General features: G+C 47.4%; 2 protein-coding genes across 16 annotated transcripts in view; one reads left to right on the top strand and one right to left on the bottom strand.

Moving 5' to 3' along the window:
- Positions 1–15,043, top strand: Tmem11 (transmembrane protein 11). The gene is made up of 2 exons (XM_076870963.1): positions 1–147; positions 14,147–15,043. The coding sequence occupies exons 1-2, from the start codon at positions 86–88 to the stop codon at positions 14,661–14,663; spliced, it is 579 nt and encodes a 192-aa protein (XP_076727078.1). The 5' UTR covers positions 1–85; the 3' UTR covers positions 14,664–15,043.
- Positions 15,044–17,983: 2,940 nt separating this feature from the next.
- Dhrs7b (dehydrogenase/reductase 7B) overlaps positions 17,984–20,847 on the bottom strand; it is a 56,721-nt gene continuing 53,857 nt past the window's right edge. For 14 of the 15 annotated variants that reach the window (XM_076871600.1, XM_076871605.1, XM_076871606.1 and 11 more), the window contains one exon: positions 17,984–19,869. In XM_076871600.1, the coding sequence (XP_076727715.1) occupies positions 19,664–19,869 (206 nt within the window). In that variant the 3' untranslated portion in view covers positions 17,984–19,663. The remainder of the gene's footprint in view (positions 19,870–20,847) is intronic. The other variant, XR_013092732.1, reaches the window with a different exon arrangement.

Raw genomic sequence — 20,847 nt, 5'->3', positions numbered from 1 at the left:
CGCGCGGCTGCCGGCCGGACTACATTTCCCCTCGGCCCGCCCGCCCGCCTCGGCGCCAGACACGGGCGAGCCGAGAGTCTCCAAGATGGCCGCTTGGGGAAGGAGGCGTCTGGGCCCGGGCAGCAGCGGCGGCAGCACCCGAGAGAGGTGAGGTCCAGCGGCGTGCTCCTGCCGGGACGGGCGGCCCAGCAGCCGGGGAGCGCGGCGAGGCCTCCCGGGGCGGCGCGTCTCCCTGCCGAGCCCCGGCTCCCCGTCCCTCGCCGGGCACACGGGTTCCAGCCCGGGAGGAGCCGGGAGCCGGAGGGAGCAGGATCGGCCTCCAGGCGGTGCCGAGGACCCCAGGAGGGTGGCCGCGGGCCCAGCGCCCCACCGTGCGGGCGGAGGCGAGCACAAGCCGCTCGGGAGCACCGGGCCCCTGCCGGGCCGCGCACGTGGCGGTCTCGGCCCCCGACGTGGCGAGGAGCGGTCCCGGGAGGGAGGGGAGGGGAAGGCCGCGCAGAGCGGACGGGCCCGGGGCAGGCGCGGTGCGCACGTCCGCCGGGGAGCCGAGCCCGGCAGAGGTGCCTTCCGGGCCCGCGCCGCCGCTGCCTGAAGGGGCTTGGCTCTTGGAGGGCTCTCAGCAAGTGCTCCTACCCTTCAAGTCCTTTAAAGTGACCTTTCCCAATGAATGGTGTGTGGCTAGGACGCTACGAGCTTGTTTTTTCCAAGGTGGACCTCGATTTTGATGACCCATTTCCAGAAGATGGTACTGGAGTGGTTTCCGTGTCGAACTTGAGGATTTTGTTTCTGAAAAGCGCTTTCAGCTAGTAGAAGCTACTAGAAACTGTTCAACCCCTAGAAGTTTGGGAGAGTGGTGTATATTAGTGGAGCCACCAGGATTAAGCAGCCCTGTCCATTTTGCTAAGGTTTGATTGGTATAGAGAAGATCAGAAGAAAGTAAAGTTTTGTTTTTTCTTTTTTTTTTTTTTTTGGTCTTTTGAAGGAGGATTGTCAAAAGTTCTGTCTGAAATTGTTCCTTTTCTTTAAGTGATTCCATCCCATGTTCATTGACATTGCCTGCAGATGATTAGGGATTGAACCCAGGGGCACTTAACCACTGAGCCACATCCCAGTCCTTTTTTGTATTTATTTAGAGATAGGGTCTTGCTGAGTTGCTTAGAACCGCACTAAATTGCTAATTGCTGAGGCTGGCTTTGAAATTGCCATCCTCCTGCCTCAGCCTCCCCCGCCACTGGGGTTACAGGTGTGTACCACCATGCCTGGCTACTTCTATTCTTGAGCTCACAGGTATCCAGTATTCTCTTTCTTCATTGCCTCTTCCTTGAAAAAGCAGTGACAATGAATCTGTCTTTTCAACTCCCACCTGGTATTTCTTGAACGGATTGGATTATCAGAAGAAGTTATCTTTATGATTTCCATAGGCCCTTAAAACCTAACACTTTCAAGACCATTAACGCAACAAAGATCTTTTAGTAATAGCAAGTGATCTGGCTTAGAAAGTTCAGTATTAGAGAAAAAGGCATTCTTCCTTTCTAAATAAGAACAACTCAAAGAGCCAAATAGAGATGTCTCAAACATGGTACTGGGGCTTGCCAGTAAAGGTTAAGTTTTCTTTCTTTCTTTTTTTTAATATTTATTTATTAGTTTTTGGCGGACACAACATCTTTGTTTGTATGTGGTGCTGAGGATCGAACCCAGGCCGCACTCATGCCAGGCAAGTGCGCTACCGCTTGAGCCACATCCCCAGCCCAAGGTTAAGTTTTCATAGATCTAAGAAAATAGATATTGGGAATTGTTTTTGATAAATGTTAGTTAATTTCAGAACGGTTTTGCCAACCACAGCCCATAGACTAAATAATCCTGTCTTCGATGGTTGCATCTTGACACTTTTGTTTTGTTTGTTTTTGGGGGGGGGTTTTTTGGTAGTACTGGAATTGGAGCCCAGAGGTACTCTACCACTGAGCTACACCCCCAGTCCTTTTTATTTTGAGACAGGATCTCACAGAGTTGCAGAGGCTGACTTCAAACTTGTAATCCTCCTGCCTTGGACCCCTGGGTCACTGAGATTGCAGGCATGTGCCACTGCGCCTGCCTCTCAACAGATTTTCAGAGAATTTAAATGAGTTGGCCTATAGATTTTGCATAAAGCTCTCTGCAAAGCTGAGTAGTAGCTTTCTCTTTGGTCAGGGCAAGTGCTTTTTAGTTCATCATTCCTCACCTGACAGCTTGACTCACTACAGTTACCTGCCTGGTCTCTGTAGATGTTCAGGTTGTCACCTTTGGTCAGGAACTGTACTTACACATGCAGATGTTGCCTGTCATCCAGGAATGGGCGTCCATTTTTTTGTTTGTTTGTTTCAGAGTCACCATCTGCCTTCTTTCCAGATCACTTGGTGTGGCTTGATGTTCCCCCCTCTTTGTTTTTGTTATAAGGCCTTAGCTAGGTTCCTTCAGAGGAGTCATTTGCCAGAGCACATCTTTCCTAAGAACCTCCCACGTAGAGCAGGGCTTGGAAATTTAACCCGCCCCCGAGCTATGGAGCTGACTTCTGGGCACACCTCCATTCCTCCTCAGTTAGTGGCAAGAACTTGGGTGGAACAGGCCGGATTAATTGATTGCCCTAGCACCATAGATTATGAGGCCTGAGTGTATTATTGGCCCTCATGACTAAAATAGGCTGTTTATGGCTCCTAAATTATTTTATTCCATGTCACATTTAGACTGACTCAAATTTCACCTCCACTTTCCCAAGTCACTGCTTACACCTGGTTGGCATCTGCTTTATGCTGAAACTGAAGGATATACATCATGTGGTCTGGTATAGGGACTGGAGCAGAGCAATACTTTGGACAAATTTGCTGGATTTGCCAGACTCTACTGCATGCAGTGGATGGAATTTTGCTCTACCTGGCTTTTGAGTGTTTCTAGACTCAATTCTAGATTAGAACTGAATTACTGAACTATCAGAAATTCCATAGCCACTAACCATATGCTATTACATTTAAATTAATTAAATGAAAAATTTAGCACCTCAGTCCCACCAGCCACATTTCAAGTGCTTAGTAGCCAGTTTTGGTTAGTGGCTACCATATCAGACAGAACAGAACATTCCGCCACTGCATAAAGTTCAGTGTCTATGGACAGTGCTCGCTTAGGAGGGGTAGAAACACCAAACTGATAGCTGCTTACATGATTTTTCTCTCCACTCCGTTAAATTTAGGGAATCAACAGTTTTTATAATGAAGAACATCAGGCTCTGACCTGTAACCTGAATTCTTGTCCACAGTTCAGCATACTAGCAGCAAGCACATCAAACAGATTGCCACTTGTCCTGCTGGCATCTTTGAGGTACACTTGCCCATCTAGGAAAGCACAGAGCAGGTATCTGTGTTCTCCCACCTTTGTGCCAGCCGGGACTAGCTCACAGCCCACCTGTCTTACGTGGACTGCTTGGTGCTGCTCTCTCAGGGTTCCTGAGCGTCCCTGAGTTTTCTGTGATTGTTGGAATATGAGTCTAGCTATGTGCTCTGAGTTCCTGTTCTTATAATCATGTGAACGTGTACCAGTCTGAATCTGATCGTGATGCAGGGCAGCCTGGGGTCTTCAGCTTTTAGGGTTTGATCATTTTTTGCAGCCTTCCCTCCCCTGGCCTGTGCAGCGGTTTCCCCTGGCATTTGTTAGACAGCTAGTTTCATGGAATTACGAGAATCAACACCATGTCCTCCTCTAGAGGGCTGTGTTTTATCTGTGAACCCAGATGATAAGATCCAGGTGGTCATTGTAAGGTTTATGTCCACTCCAGCTCAACGGATGGCCACGTGGGCAGGTTGGTTCACGTTCCTGGGGTGACACACCTCTTTCTGTTCTGATTCTTCTCTTTTAGTGCTAAGGACTATTGGGATTTGGGCGGGGGGGGGGTTGTTTTGTTTTGTTTTTCAATATTTTATTTAGTTGTAAATGGACAGAATGCCTTTATTTTGTTTATTTTTAGGTGGTGCTAAGGATTGAACCCAGTGCCTTGCACTCTGCCACTGAGTCCCAGCCCCAGCTTGGTTTGGTGTCCAAGGGCAAAACATCTTGCTAACCTGTGCCAGTTTTGATTACCATTCTGGCCCTCTTGTGTGGTAGAAGTTTTTCTTCCTGGTCTGGATAAGATGAACAGACACGGGATTCGCACTCATGTCTTATAAAAAGCCAATAACCACTCAGCAGCCTTAACAGTTGAGGTAAGGGCTGTGCAGAAGTCCTTGCCGCCATGGCAGAAATGTTCTGTATCTCCGGGATACATCAGGGCAGCTGTGAGCCACATGTGACTATTGAATGCTTGAAATGTGACTAGGGTGTCTGAGGGGCTGAATCTATTTCATCTTATCTAATTGTAATTGACTTAGATAGTCACAGGTGCCTCACACTGGGTGATGCTTTTCAAATCAGATTTGCACACCTGGCCCAGGTCCTGAGGGCACTGCATGCTTTGGCACCATTTGACACAGGAAACTGGCACAAGTTAGCAAGGTGTTTTGCTCTTGGACACAAAGCCACTTAAGTGAGAGAGAACTTGAAGCCAGGCCCCTTGTCTTCCACACTTGATGTATTGTGTTCTTGTTCCTGAGGCAAAATTGCTACTTGATTAGCAGACTGAAGAGTAGGAGAGTGACCTCTTCTTACATGTTGTTTTCTCTGAGATGGGTGAAAGTTGTCAGGTGCCCTGTGAAAGTTCCTTGGACTTCTGGAACTGTTTCGGGCATATGTGCCTGTGTCTTTCTGTCCTCAGTGACCTTTAATTGGTGACATAGGATTTTCCTGCTAATCTTTCTATTTTCTTTAGGGTCCTGAGGAAGCAATGCTTGGTTAGCCAAAAACAGGTTTCCACTCCATTAAATTTAGGGAATCAACGGTTTTTATAATGAAGAACATCAGGCTGTGAGCTGTAACCTGAATTCTTGTCCACAAGAATTCAGCACCTCATGTCACACATGGTGATTGAATGACATATAAAGTGAAAAGTAGGCTGATAATGGACGTAATTTAAATTTTCAGGCATCAGTTATTTTAATTATATCATTGTATCATCATTTTCTGTTCCTGTCACTCATTACAAATGTCCATCTATTTTGGGGGGGGAACCTGTTACATTCAGGCCCAGTGCTGGGGGCGTGTCATGGTGTAAAGTCTCAGCCTTCAAGGAACTCATGCCAAAGTCCCTTTGTTTTTTTTGTGTGTGTGATACTGGGGGTGAAACCCAGAAGCATTCTACCACTGAGTTATACCCCCAGCCTTTTTTATTTTGAGACTGTCTCGCCAGGTTGTTAAAGCTGGTCTTAAACTTGCGATCCTCCAGCGTCAGCTGGGATTACAGGCATGCATCGCTGTGCCCAGGTCTCCCTTTTTATTTTATAGGTGAGCTCACCCTTGAGCCCTACTTGGGAGAGCCTGGGCCCCCACTCCAGGAAGTGGGCTAAAGCCAGTGCTTGCACTACAGTTAGATTGAGTTCTCCTGGGTCAGCAAGACCAGGAAATGATGGAGACTTGCAGAGCAGTGGAGCCATTGCTTGCTTGAGTGCAAGGGGAATGGGACCGTTCACCCCTTTTCTGGCAGGACTGCAGGAGTGTGATACCAACACGATACCTCAATCATGCGAAACTCCCAGCTCCTGAACACCTCTGGATTGGTGGGCTTGTTCCTTGTTGCTTCTCCATGGGCATTGAGAAGGTTCCAGAGCTGGAAGTGAGCTGCCTCCTGTTATCCTGGGTAGTGGATTTTTGAGTGAGTTTGTTTTTGTTTTTATGAAAACATTTATAATTATTTTCACATTATAAAAGAAGCATATTTGTTTTTTAATAAAAAACAGGCATGGAAAAAAATAAATCTAGAGATCAACTGTTAGGCCACCACCCAAAGAAAAATTATATATATACACATACATACATATTTGTGTGTAGCAATAGACTTCCCTCATGTATTTATCTGTCTTATATTTTAAAGAATATGTGTTAACTATATCAAAAGTGTATATGCTACAACATGATGATTTTATTTTTTATTTTTTTAGTACTGGGGATTGAATGCAGTTGCTCTTCATCATTGAGCTACATCCCCAGCCCTTTTTTATTTTGAGATAGGTCTTGCTAAGTTGCTGAGGCTGGCCTCAAACTTGTGTTCCTCCTGCCTCAGCCTCCTGAGTCACTGGGATTACAGGCGTGTGTCATGGCACCTAGCTACAACGTGATGACTTAAAAACATGATGATAGGGCTGGGGTTGTGACTCAATGGTAGAACACTTACCTAGCATGTGTGAGGCACTGGGTGCCTCAACACCACATAAAAATAAATAAAATAAAGGTATTGTGTCCATCTACAACTAAAAATAGTTTTGTTTTTTTTTTAAGTTATGATAAATGAAAGAAGCCAGTCATAAAACAACACATATGATTCTGTTTATATGGAAGGCCCAGAAGTGGCAAATCCGTAAGTCATGAAGTGGAATGTTGGTTGTCAAAGGCTAGGGGAAATGGGAAACGTCCTTAGTGGGTACAGGTACAGGTGTTTGGGTTTTGTGGTTCTTTTGTGGTGCTGGGGACTGAACCCAAGGTGTGCTGTACAACCCTAGTTTTTTTTTTTTTAAGACAGGGTCTCACTAAGTTACCCAAGCTGAACTTGAACTTGTTATCCTCCTGCCTTAACCTCCCGAATTGCTGTACACCACCACACCCAGCCAGGATTTCTTTTTGAGGTGATGAAAGTGTTCCAAAATTGTGGGTTTGATTACACAACTCTGAAAATGCTGAGCTGCTGCTGAATTGTCTGCCTTAAGTGGGAGAATTGTGTGGCCTGTGTATTTTACCTCAATAAAAATATAAATCAAGGGCTGGGAGTGTAGCTCATAACATGCTTGGCAAGTGTAAGGATCTGAGTTCTACCTGCAGCATGCAAAGAAAAAAATAAGAACTACAGTGAGGGGCTGGGATTGTGGCTCAAGTGGCAGAGCGCTTGCCTCACATATGAGGTACTGGGTTCGATCTTCATCAGCACCACATAAAAATAAATAAAAGGTATTGTGTCTATTTATAACTAAAAATATTAAAAAAAAAAAAAAAAAAAAAAGAACTACAGTGAGTTACCATTACCACACTCATAGGATGGCTACTATTAGAAGAAAGTAACCTCAGTGACTTGGGAGACTGAAGCAGAAAAATCGCCAATTTAAGGCCATCTGGAGCAATATAGCGAGACCCTCTCTCAAAAAGGGCTGAGAGTATAGCTCAGTGGTAGAGCATCCCTGGGTTTAATCCAAAGGGAAGGAGAGAGGGAGGGAGGAAGGACAGGTATTGGGGAAGATGTGGAAAAATTTGTGGTAAGGGAAAATGAGGGTGGTAAGGTAAAATGGTGCAGTCACTGTGGAAAACTACCACAGGTCCATAAAAATTGAACATAGAATTGCTGTATGATCCACAGTTCCACTTCTGAGCATATAAACAAAAGAATTGAAAAACAGGGACTTGAATAGATACTTGTACACCTTGGTTCATAACAGCATTATTCATAATAGTCAAGAAGTGGAAACAACCCAAGTGTCCATTGGTAAATGAATGGATAAACACAGTGTGATGTAGCTATACAATGGAACCCTATTCAGCCTTAAAAAGGAAGGAGAGTCTGGAACATGCTTCGATGTGGCTGGACCTTGAGGGCATTATGCTAAGTGAAATAGCCAGTCACAGAAGGACAAGTACTCCTAGGAGTTCTGTAGGACAGTCAGATTCATAGAGACAGACAGTAGGATAATTGCCAGGGGATGGGAAGATATTAAATGAGCACAGAGTTTTGCTTTTGCAAGAGGAAAGAGTTCTAGAAATCAGCTGTACAATAGTGTGGACATACTTAACACTACTGAACTGTACATTTCAAAAGACTAAAGTGTTAAAATTGCATTTGCCACATTTAGGAAGTAACAATAACCTGTGCTTATCACAAGTAGAGCTTAGCAAGTAGAAGACTAGCCTTTCCTTGGCCCACATCAGCCTCCCCAGCACAGGCCACCTGGCTCTGGCTCGTGAACCCCCTTCTTGTGCTTCCTCATAGTCTGCTACACCTTTAACTTTGCACAGGAGTCATGCACAAGAGGAATCTGCATGTGCCCCCCCCACACAAGGTGGCACCTGTTCACCCTCATTCTGGTGGCGTTAGTTTAGTTCATTAGTCACTTGCACTCACCAAACAGGGCTGCTTGCACAAACTTGCATACCTCTTGACTTTTTGGGGGGTGTCACCAGCCTCTGGGGGTCCCTGCATTTGAGATTCAAGTCTGGCCTCACGATGGGCTGGACAGAGGTCTGGTCTCTGAGTAGGCTGCCTGGTATACTCTTAGGGTGCCCAGGTCCCAGAGGGGATATATTGTGTCCTGTTGGGTTTTCACTGTGGTGCACTTTGACTGTAACGCAGCATTCCCCAGGGGCTTCTTCGCCAGCTGATTCCCCTTGGTGGCAAACTGAGGGCCCAAAGGCCAAATGGGGTTGCAGACGGAAGGAGGGAGTCAGGCCCGTAACACCTACTCACAGGTGCCGTGAACTGAGGCACCACAGTGTCTGCGGCAGCCCTTGGAGTTGCTTGAACTGTTGCCTGCCCCCAGCTGCATTTAGTGATTTTTTTTTTAATATTTTTTTTTAGTTGTAGTTGGACAAAATTATTTATTTTTATGTGATGCTGAGGATCGAACCCAGTGCCTCACAGATGCGAGGCAGGCGCTGTACCACTGAGCACAGCCCCGGCCCCAGCCTTACACTTAGTGATTTTTGAAGTGCCAGATATTATGCCAAGTGTAAAAGAGTCAAAGGTCATTTAGTAAAAAAAAAAGAGACCCCCTTCCTGAGCCACTCAGTTCCCTCCTTAGTGACAGATTCTCAGGTCTTTTTGTCTCCTTCCAGAAATGTTCTGTGCGTATAAAAGCAAATAGATACTTAAAAAAAATTACACTACAGATGGTATATTATAAACACTGTTCTGTACCATCACTGCTGCTGCTTTTTGTTTGCTTTTTAATGTAGACTCTCAGCGGTCATTTCATACATGCAGAGAAAAGTAAAAATATGACCTCTTAGGAAACCTGGAGTTCAAAAGATCCCAACTGGCTACAGGTTGAGCATACCAAAATACTCCAAAATCTGATACATTTTCAGTGCCCATATTATGCCACAAGTGGAATATTCCACACAAAACCTGGTGTGATAGGTAATTGTCAAAATGCAGGTGCACTAAAAATATTGTGTAAATTTACCTTCAGGCTACAAGGTGTAGGTGAAACAAAAAAGAGTTTTATGTTTAGACTTGGTCCCATCCCCAAGACATCTCATTAATCCCCAAATGCTGAACACTTTTATTCTTAAGCATTTGGAAAGGGCTATTCATATTGATAAGGGATACTCATAAGAGAGACTGTATTGCTTTTTTAAAAAGTCTGCTTCCACGTACCAGGGGTCAGGCCACTCAGGTTCAAAGGCCCATGGCCTTGTAAGCTGGAGATCAGTTGATAATGTTCTGAATGGTTCAAGGCAGCCTTCCAACTGGGTTCTTAGCTGGGTTGCATTTGACCCAGAAGCAAAATTAAGCTTTTGGGGTGAGTGCTGGCATGGTTGAGCAGTGACTGGACTTGGCTCTTAGAGAACTCAGCAACCGGTTTCTGAAGTAGAACAGTCCACAGACCATATCACCAGTGCAGACCTGAGCCCTTTAAAATGTACTTATACAGTGGCAGACAGCACCCTGCCTCCACCAGCACCCAGGAAATGGGGTACTTGGCCTGGCCTGGCCTGGCCTGGCCTGGCGGACTCTGACAGAGCTGCTCCTGCTTCCTGTGTGTCTGGATTGGTTGCGGTCTGAATCTTGCCATCTCCTTCCTCGTAAATCCTATGGTATCCTGGAAATTCACTTCTCTATAAACTTCAGATTTTATCCCAACCTGACAGAAAATGAGAGTCCCTTTCCTTAACTGACTTTTACAGCAGAATTGGTGGTTGGTTTTGGGGACAGTAAAACAGGACACTTCCTGGGCCTTCTTCAGAGCCTGCTCTTGTCTGAAGCACCTGGCGCCTGCAGCTGGCCGTGTACTTGTTTTCATACTATGTATAAAGTTTTGCCCATGGGATAGGAGCAGACTGAGCTGCTCACAGTAAGACGCGGGGCTCTAGGAAGCCAAAGTGATCTTGACAGGCAGTGGGGAGCCATCTATGAAACCAGCTCTCAGATGTGAGTATCAGGTGGACGCACCATGTCTACACTTGCTCACTACAGGCTGTGGCATTCGTGAGGCCACCTACAGTGAGGGCAGCAGATGCCTGGACCCAGTGAGGACAGAAGGCCACTGCCTTGGGAGCACTTTACTGACCCAGTGTCTGCTTGCTGTTGTTCCCATGCTGTGGGGCTGGGATGCAGGACAATAGCAGCAAGGCAGGAGTTTAGGTCTTTGGAGTCACTCCTAGACATGTTGGGACTCATACACTCACTAATCTGTCTTGACAAGTGGTGGGAGGTATCTACCATGCCTGCCCAAGGAACCTGAGGGATCTTGCCATGCAGAGGATTGGGGCAGGGTGGGTCTGGGTGGATATGGGTGCCGTCTGGGCTTGGAGAGGGAGCTGGGGAAGATGACATCTGCCCTCTGATGTTTTTGGAAGATGGAGCACTCCAGGTGCTGGTTTGACTGGCTGCTCCTCACTGAGAAAAAACACCATGTGAAAAATACATTCAGGATGGCTGCAGGCCTGCCAGCAGACAAGGGCAAGACAGCACGGTGGAACAGGGTCTGGGTGAGAAGACTCTGTAATATCAGCTTGATACCAACTTTTGAGTGTTGCATGGGGATGAGCACTCACCTCTGACACCCCATGGTGAGGTGTCTTGTCCCCTCACTTTCAGAGTCTGCAGGACACAAATTAGCTTGAAAGCAACACCTTTTTGGTTTCGCAGATGGATGCATGGTTTAATCCCTTAGGCCTCTTGTTCTCGGGGCCCTCGGCCTCTCTTGGCTAATATACATGACCCTAAAGGAAATTTCTTAGCCAGAAATGCTCCCACCTGGGAGTAGAGACCCTGTCACTCCCACACACCAGGGAGCACGGTCACCCCTTAGCACTGACTTTGATTTCTGTGTGACCATCAGAGACTACTCAGCCCCTCTTCTCGCCCAGCCAGAGTGAAACCCTGATTTGGGCTGCCTTATTTGTCTGCTTAAGGTGGCTTTTAAGATGCTGAATTCTGCTTGAGAGAAACAGCTGCAGTCACCTGAATTTTCTCCAGAAGGAGAAACTTTACAAAGAAACTTAAACGGAAACCCTGCTTTCCCATTTCTTCGGCTTCCTATGCGTCTTTGACAGCCCAGTCACTGGCATAACGTGTCACAGGCTGTTGTGGCCACATCCCATGTTGAGGTTTCTTGTCTGACCCCAGGGAGTTATTTCTCTCCAGTGCACAGTTTAATCAGGGCCTGTGATTTAATTAGCAGGCGTTGCCTTAGCTCAGTTTAATTACAGATACCTTTCCAGGATAAAGAGTTCTTTTTTTCTGGGTCCAAGCCAGAGCCTTTTATTAAAGGGGCTCCCATCTTGAGTGGGATCCCCTCCCTTGGCATATGGGTGCACAGTCAGCCCTTTACCTATGATTTTTCTTTTTTTTTTTTTTTTTGGTGCTGGGGATTGAACTCAGGGGCACTTGACCACTGAGCCACATCCCCATCCCTTTCTTTCTTCTTCTTTTTTTTTTTTTTTTTAATGTACTTTTTTCTTTAATTGTAGATGGACACAATGCTGAAGGTCGAGCCCAGTGCCTCACACATGCTAGGCGAGCACTCCACCACTGAGCCACTACCCCAGTCCCGCCAGCCCTATTTTGTATTTTATTTAGAGACAGGTCTCCCTGAGTTGCTAAGAACCTTGCCATTGCCCAGGCTGGCTTTAAACTCGAGATTCTCCTGACTCAGCCTCCCTAGCCACTGGGATTACAGATGTGCGCCACTGTGCCTAGCTGACTTTCATTTTTTATGTGATCACATAAGAACATTCATTAGTTGTTATCCAGTCAGAGTGAAACCCTGCCTCTGAGGTTTCCTTGTCTGTTTACTAAAAGTGAATTTTTAAAAAATATTTACTTTTTTAGTTGGACACAATACCTTTATTTATTTATTTTAATGTGGACCTGAGGATTGAACCCAGATTGAGGATTGAAAGCTCGCTTGCCAGGCGAGTGCTCTACCGCTGAGCCACAACCCCAGCCCTAAAAGGGAATTTTTAAAGTGCTGAATCTTGGCTGGAGCTTAGCATGTGGGCTGCTCCATTCCCCCAGATAAATGAAATAAAGTGCCAGATCCTGTCCAAAAATGACAACTGGAAGGAGTCTAGTCTGTCAGGCTCTCTGGTCACCTGTTTCTTGCAGTCCAGTTTCCACTGTGCCCTTGCATGCTGTTTCTTTGAGGGAGGGTTGGGATCCTCCTGTGGTGGGCTGAGAGGGTTCTTCTCTGGTCTCCACAGTGTCTGTGGCCACCCTGGGGTACTCAGCTCAGCCCTGTGTGCTGGTATGGCTGCTGGGACCAGCTGCGTAGGCTAGGCCTTAGCCACTGCTGTGTGGGCAGTGTGGCTGCAGAGACCAGCCTTGTAGGCTGGGCCTTCTGTGAACGCTTTATGCTGTGCTTCTTGTTGGCCACTGAAGGAGCCTAGTTCCTGTCAGGGAGAATCAGCCCCTGGCCAGACACCCCTGGTTGGAGGGGCATAGATTTGGGTGGGGAAGTGGTGACGACCAGGTTTAGGGACTAGGGGCTATTTTTCATTGAGGCATATGTGACACAGGGCTGTGTTTTGAATGTCTCTGTGAGGCTTGGATGAAGACTTCATTTTTTGTACTGGAGATCGAACCCAGGGGTGCTTTACTACTGAGCTACATTCCAGCCCCTTTCTTTTTTCTTTTGAGACAGGGTCTCACTGAGTTGTTTACTGGTCACAAATTTGCGATCTTCCTGCTTTAGCATCGCTGGGATTACAGGTGTGTGCACCACATCCAGCTGAAGAAGGCATCTTGTGAAGCGAGCAGAGGGCGTAAAACTAGGAGAAGCAGTCCATGCTGGATGGCACTGTGTAGGCTTAGATCTGGACAGGTTGAAATAAGCCCCAGGAGATGTGGAAAGGGCTGTGCAGCCCTGTTCTTAGGTTTGCCTGTCCTGTGTGTGAGAAGATTCTGCTTTGGATAGGAAATGTGCATCAAAGACTTCATATTGCCTAACAAGCCACTTCAGCCCATGCTTGCTGCTGGGACTGAGGCCCAGCTGCCATGTGGCTTTGACACAGAGCTGAGCCCTTCCTTACAGTTACAGATTCCTCTTTACCTGGTCAGGATCATGTCATCCATCTGCAGTGCCAGGGGGAAGCAACGGTTTGAGGCAGATCCCTGTGAACAATGTCTTTTGGGGCATGAGAGTAGCCCTCAGTGGTGAGTCCTAGGGTCCAAATTGGGCCATCATCTAGGCTGCCTGATTGAGAAACCCCACAGATGCTTCTGCCTATGAGTTGCTACTCTTTTCTCAGCTCAGAGAGGGCTGCATTTCCCCGGAGTAGCTGCTATTCCTGGGCCTGCTGTGCCTGTCCTCCCAGGGGGCCCCTGAGGTGAAGCTGTCCCTTTTTGTTTTCAGTTGTGCAACGACGGATGGCCACTTTTGAACTGAGCAAAGGGCAGGGTTGTTCAGTATCATGTCCTGGGGGGTATGTTGGTTTCCATAGAAAAACCGTCCTGCAGTTGTCTGACAATCCAAGACCAGCTTCCGAGCTGTTGACCTTGTGCATCTGCTGTGTTCGGGTCTGTGGCATTCTGTGATGCAATCACTTTTTTCCCTTTGGGCTGTGTGCCAACTTGGCAGTCTGCTAGGGTGCCACACTACGCTCCCCAGCAAGCTGGCATACAGTGTGGTGGCTTGTCAGATGCACCAGTTACTCCTTTTTCTTCATCTTTCATTTTGTTCTTTCATTCTCTCAGAAAGAAAAATGTTTACTGATTATCTTGTCTGTTGGGTTCTAGAGCAGATAAACATATAAGTGATGCTTCCAGCATCTTAGTGAAACCCAGTTCAGTGCTTCAGCCTAACCGCCTTGTCTTTCTCCCCCATCAAAGGGTGAGCTTGTCGGCCACGGACTGCTACATCGTGCACGAGATCTACAATGGGGAGAACGCCCAAGACCAGTTTGAATATGAGCTGGAGCAGGCCCTGGAAGCCCAGTACAAGTACATTGTGATTGAGCCCACCCGCATCGGCGATGAGACTGCGCGCTGGATCACCGTGGGCAATTGCCTGCATAAGACGACCGTGCTGGCGGGTACTGCCTGCCTCTTCACCCCATTGGCACTGCCCTTAGATTATTCCCACTACATCTCCCTGCCCGCTGGTGCGCTGAGCCTGGCCTGCTGCACCCTCTACGGGATCTCCTGGCAGTTTGACCCTTGCTGCAAGTACCAAGTGGAGTACGATGCCTATAAACTGTCCCGCCTGCCTCTGCACACACTCACCTCCTCCACCCCGGTGGTGCTGGTCCGGAAGGACGACCTGCACAGAAAGAGACTGCACAACACGATAGCACTGGCCGCCCTGGTGTACTGTGTAAAGAAGATTTACGAACTCTACGCTGTATGACTTCAGTAGAGCAGGGAGAGGAGCAGAGCCACACAGCCCGCGAGAGAGGAGAGGATTCAGATTGCCACAGTAACACTTCTTGCTCTGCAAGGCAGCCTGGGAAGGTGTTTGGTTTAATACTTGTTATTTTTAAAAAAGAACACAGATCATGGGTATACCAAGGGGTTTTTCAGCTCATTACACTAAGATGTGGATTTCCATAACCCAGGAGGGGTTCTGAGGCTGTGGAAGTCTGATTGGGCAGTGGAATGTGGATGGAAGCCAACGCTACTGAGGGGGTGTGAACGCGCTTTGGGGGGGTCTTGAAGTATATTGTTTAACTGTACCATTCAGAGCCAACCAGAAGCTATTGACCATTATTAAAATTATGAGAATTTCAACTTCTGCTGTTCTCTCTGTCCATAATGGTGCTTGCAGCTCCCGCTGTACCTGAGTTATGCAGGCACTACGGACACCTTCTGCTCCTCATTTCAGCCTAGTGTCACCACTTAGCAAGAACAGGTCTGGATCTGAGGTCCTGGGGCCAGCAGCCCCTGCCCAGATAGCCTGGCTCACCTTGGCCTTGTTGTGGTTGGGGTCAGCACTGCTGACATGCTGGTGTTCAGGGACATGGTAAAGTGATGGTGCCTAGAGATCATGAGTCTCTCTTTGGGTTCTCTTTTGGGAAATTCTGGGGCCCAGAAGCCTTTGTCCAGAAATTCTGATTTAGGAGGACACAGGTGCTAACATCTTTGGTTTTTTAAAGCACCCACAGCTGTTCCTGATGTGGACCAAATTCAACCCATGTCCTAGGCCAAGGGAAGAGCCCTGGAAACCTTCAGGAAAGCACCCTGGATAGCCTTGGGGGCTAATCCACAGCAGCCCAGCCCCTTGCTGGGCTCTTTCCTCAGCCAAAAGTCATCTTATGCACTGTCTGCCACACTCCTGCTGAGGTTTTGGATAAATGGACAATAGACCCCTTTATAAAGGCTGATGCCTCAGCGGCCCAGTTCTCCCCTCACAGCCACACAGCACTTACAAAGGACAGTCTTCAGGAGACAGACAGGCTGACCGTTCACCCAACTGTGCCACAGAGCCATGAGGGCGCTTCATCCATGGTACACAGCAAGGCTCTGGGGCGGTTACGCCATTTTGGTAGGGGAGATCCAAATCTTCTAAGAGTACCATGGCCCACGAAACATTTTAAACTTTGACAGTGTCCCTGAATTGTTGAGTGATAAAATGTCAGGTGTACAGTATTGTTTACATGCTGGCCTTTGGCCAGTGGGAACAATAAAATGGTAATTACAGACTACAAGAGATCCTGGACAAACAGGCCTCATCCCAATTGTGCAGGACAAGCTGAAATGCGCTGCCCACAACTCAGGCTGTGAGCACTGGCTTCCAAGCCTGCTGGGCAGGACAGCATGGTATGTGTTTTTGTAACAGACAGGTTCAGAGTTGGAAAGGGAGCCCCATGACTGGCCTAGCTGTGCTCTTTTTGCACATCAGATTTCATGGGGGAGGTGGCTAGAACTGGACAGGCTGTGGGACCTCAGGTCAGCCAAGGAGACGCCCTCAACCAAAATAGAAACCAGGTACAAACGGACGCTCCTTTGCCATTTCCCAGGCCACACTTAACAAAGTGTCTCTTGTTGGTGTACCAACCCAGGTTGTGAAATGCCATCGTAGTTATGTGGTCCCTAGTCATACAAGTGAAGCTGCAGTGCCTCTGCAGACAGCAGGGCAGGGATTGGTGTGACCCAGACAAGGCCTTGAGAGCAGCCAACGTATACCTCCCTCCTGCCCAGAGAGGCTGTCACACACAGCAGGGTCCTCGACAAGTGGCTCATGCTCACCTGTGTCATACAGCTTTCAGTAACTGAGAACTGAGAGGAAACAAAGGCCACATGACCCAGAGGTCCTGCTGTGGAAAATCCGCCCAAGTCCCACATGGGTCATTTAAGGGAATCTACAAGCCACTTTAATCTTAACTACCCACCCCATCCAGTTTCAGAGAAGCAGAGACAACTAACCAGGCAATGTGAAGGGCAGACCCTGGCTGGCTCTTTCCACCAGTGTCTCCTCCACAGCCTCTCGGCTCCTCCAAGTTTCACGTCTGGTCTAGCACTGGGACGCCTACCTGTCTCAGGAGGCTGGGAGACTTGCTGTGAGCCAGGCTATATGCCCAAGGGGCCATGTCCTCACCATTTCCTCCTCTACACTGCGTAGAGCCGTGCTGGCTGGGAAGGAAAAGCTAGTTTTAGTTTTCAGTCTCGGTTTTGGGCAGGAAGTACAAGATGGCCTGCTCTTGCCCAAGCACCAGCGGAACACCAAAAGGTTTGGAAAGGAAAGTGGAAAGTGTCTTTGAACTTTATCAGATATCTGAAGGCAGAACCAATTAAATGTCGTGGTTTTTAGACCTCCCTATAGAATTCAAGATTGAAAGTGAGCCAAAAACAAAACAACAACAACAACGAAAAAAAAAAAACCAGAAAAACCCCCAATGACAGAAAAGCTAAACTGGAACTGCAGCAACACTGCTACCCCTGGTGGCAAGTGCTTACATTCAAACACTGGTTTGAAAAATCCAAGATTAAAATGAAGGTTATTCAGAGTCCACAAGCCAAAGCCAGGCTGTGGCGAGCTGCCCTCTTGGAATAAGCTCGCCAGGCAGGCTGGGCAGGTGAAGACTTGGCCCCAGGAGGATGTACCCAGCTGCCCTCCACATGAGGACAGGAGGTCTCCCATTTGTCCAAACCAGCACTCTATCCAGAAAGGCTTGCTTAGCTCCAGAGGTACCTGAAATAACACTGTAGGAGCAACAGGGAACTTGAAGCACACTGATGACCAGCCCTTTGGGCTGTGGTCTCTGAGGCCAAGAGCATCCCTCTGACATTAAAGCTTCCCTGGAATTTGCCAACCTCAAGAGCAGGGTGTCCCATGTTCAACCTCTGGCAAGTAGCCGTATCTATGCTAGCTCTGGCCAGGATTAGGAATTCTTAGATTTTCTCTTCTTTCTGGCCCTGGAGGCCATGATGCTGAAGAAGAGCCCAATTAATAATTATATTTTACATTATACTTTATATGTCAAAATATGTAGAGAGTTTCTAAAGTAAATCTTAGAAAGTGAGTTTTAAATAATATTAGGCAAAGAAACCACCACATGTCCACCAGAAGTGAACTTGAGGTGCTCCAAGCTCCCTGCACCACAGCTGCAAGCTGAAAAGGCTTGGTGGCTCATAACTACCTACCACGGTGGCTCCCAGAGCAACACCCTCACCAATGGCTTTGCAGTTCCCTATCTTCTAAAGATGGAGGACACCACTGCTGAACTCTCATTTTGAGGGCAGTATATCCAATGCTGATGGTTTTATTTAATAGACAAGAAAGGAACAGCAGCTGGACATCAGCCATTCTAAAAGTGCCAGTCAATAAATGTCTAAGAAGAGGTGTTCTCTTGCTCCATTTAGAGAGGGAGCCCCTATCCCTAAACCTGCTACATGCTTGGCAGTTTCACTTCACTCGAGACTGGGCTAGTTCTGGAACAGTTGCTGCTGTCTCAGCCCCAGCATCCCCAGACACTAAGAAACCCTCTCTCTGATGTCAGGAGTGGGATGGTGATTCCTGTGCAAGATAAAGAACCACCCATCTTGTGTATATTCACATTTTACCCAAGGCTCTGGAATGTCCAGGATGTGCTGTGAGCCAGGGCCCCAGCTAATCATCCACTTGTTCGTCTACTCCCAAGAAACTTAAAATCGGGGCTGGGGATGTGGCTCAAGCGGTAGCGCGCTCGCCTGGCATGCGTGCGGCCCGGGTTCGATCCTCAGCACCACATACAAACAGAGATGTTGTGTCCGCCGATAACTGAAAAATAAATATTGAAATTCTCTCTCTCTCCCCCTTTAAAAAAAAAAAAAAAAAAAAAAGAAACTTAAAATACTCCAGAGCCGTAACCCCAGGCTCCTGTCAGAGGCAGCTATTTACAACAAAAGTGAACAGAGCCAGAGTTAGGTCAGTGCAGACATCAAAATCATATGCTAGACATTTTTATTCCAATTTGGGGAAGTCTACAGTGGACCTACTATTTCAACTTCATTCTCATTAATAGGAAAACTTCTCCCTAAATGAAGTGACTCACTCAAGAACTTCAACTATGTACTTTTAATAAATCAAAGGTGGATCCAGGCCTTCTTTCTGGCTATAATCAGCAAATGAAATCCTTCCACCTGGAAACTAGCTGCTGCTTCAGCTCTGCTCACCAGGCCAATCTCCAAAGGTTTCTTTTCCTAGAGGATGTCTAGGGCCATGCAGAGGTCTCCCTCTGGTTGCTGCCTCTTTAGGAAATTCCTCTGCTTGAACGGTGCCTGGCATCCTCTAAGGTTGTGGTTAGGGTAAGAAGGAACATAGGGAATACCTTTTGGTGCTAAAGCCAGGATCACTTGGGATGTGCCATAGAACCCATCACACAGTAGCCCACCATTTTCTATATCAAATGGGCTATCACAGGATCCTGGAAAGGGATATGAATAATGATTTCCTAAAAATACAACCTTCTCTCCCAAGTGCTGGTGGTTGTCCCCTCCAAAGCAAATGGGTTAAGTGGTCTTGGATATGTCAAACTCGAACACCTGGGTCAGGTGATGTTATAACATCTGATTCCAATACAGTTTTCTAGGAGTCATCAAGGCTGGAATTCAAAGGACATGCTTCAGTTCTAATAGTCACTGAGGTTTATGACTCTTACTATTCCTATCATTTATTTCATGTTTTTAGAGTTGAAACCCATCTCCATATTTATTCCTTAAGTGCTTATCCCTCACCTCTAGGAAGAAGCTCATTGCCTGGGGTTGCATCATGGACCTGCAGGAGAAAAGTTTCTTCAATCTTTTCCACCTGGAGGGAAAATTACCATTAAAGTCTCAAGCACAGCTGTCCCTTGAAGAGCAGTCAAGCCTGGGGAAGTGTTGCTTCTCATCCTAGCTCAAACTGGTTGGAGCTGCTAGCTCTGGCCAGGATTAGGAATTCTTAGATTTTCTTTCCTTTCTGGCCCTGAAGGCCATGATGCTGAAGAAGAGCCCAGGAGCCAGAGTTCGAAGATAAATGGCCAAGGAAGGCAGCAAGTCAGCCAGGATCACATCTTTCTTCCTCTTCCCCACAGCAGCAAGAACATCTTGGGCCACCTCTGCAGGGCTTCGGCCCTGGGCTGTGTTCTTGTCAACAGCTAAAAGAAGAAAAGCAACACATGAACTAGAAAGCAGAGGACCTTCTCTTGAGGACTGGAGCTGACGGGAGCCATTAGGTCAGCTTTTTGCACTCCCCACTGTGAAGCTGTTCCCAGAGTCTTCCAGGAAGCAGGTGGCATGCCTCTATCCCTGGAGGTTTTATATCCAGAGGAAATAGGAACCATTTTGTGTTACTAAGTAAGTAAGTGAGGGTAAGGGAGATATGGGTGGAATATGGGGACAAGACAGACTGGGGACCCCAGTCAGTGATTGGAACCAATGTGAGTCCATCTGCCTGGTGGTCTGATGACAAAAGCAGAAGGCCGGCCAAGGTAGGGTCTCATAGAGCAAGCCCCTCACACCTGAGCAGCAGCTTCCTGATCTTGGACATTTTTGCTCTTGGAACAACAAATGAGTCGAGACTGTTGTACCATCTCTTGAAGTGGGGAGGGCCTTCTGACCCATACATGTACCACCAGCTGAGTAGAGAGTAGACAGATGTCCCAACTCCCAATTTCATGTTAGCTGGATGAGGGACAGGAAGAAACATGTCATTCACTTTAAGCTGTTGGAGAAGTCAGCTGTGGGTAGTTTAGGAGGTGTAAAGGTTACTAACCCTTCTTTACTAGTGATCTGACATTTTGCCAGCAGAGTAGGCTCAGTCAGCAGGCACAGGCCACTAGCACACCCAGTTTGATACCTTCAGAAGCTATCCAGTCTGCCCGAGCTTCCTTACCAGTATCTGTTCTCACTGTGGTTAATGAAAGAATGGGAAGTTTTTAATTACTGCTTAATTGTAAAGTGCCACAAAGAGATTTGCTTTCGGAAGAGAGCAGCTGCCACCCAGGACAGGGTAGTCTTGGTTCAAACTTGGCTGGGGTTGGTGCAAGCCCAGCATGTCCTTGGCAGATGCTGCAGCACAGACCTGCAAGAGACCACAGCCAGGGAGGCAGGACACAGTGGAACATACTGTAGAG

This window comes from Callospermophilus lateralis, chromosome 11 (assembly GCF_048772815.1).
Source record: "Callospermophilus lateralis isolate mCalLat2 chromosome 11, mCalLat2.hap1, whole genome shotgun sequence".
In the NCBI taxonomy this organism is placed as follows: domain Eukaryota; kingdom Metazoa; phylum Chordata; class Mammalia; order Rodentia; family Sciuridae; genus Callospermophilus; species Callospermophilus lateralis.
The sequence above is the reverse complement of the archived record's forward strand: the minus strand, read 5'-3'. Positions and strand labels throughout refer to the sequence as shown.

Excerpts from the sequence above, each read along its gene's own strand:
- Tmem11 (XM_076870963.1), top strand. The coding sequence starts at position 86 with ATGGCCGCTTGGGGAAGGAGGCGTCTGGGCCCGGGCAGCAGCGGCGGC. Across the intron at positions 148-14,146 it reads GGCGGCAGCACCCGAGAGAG|GGTGAGCTTGTCGGCCACGG; the intron begins GTGAGGTCCAGC and ends CCCCCATCAAAG.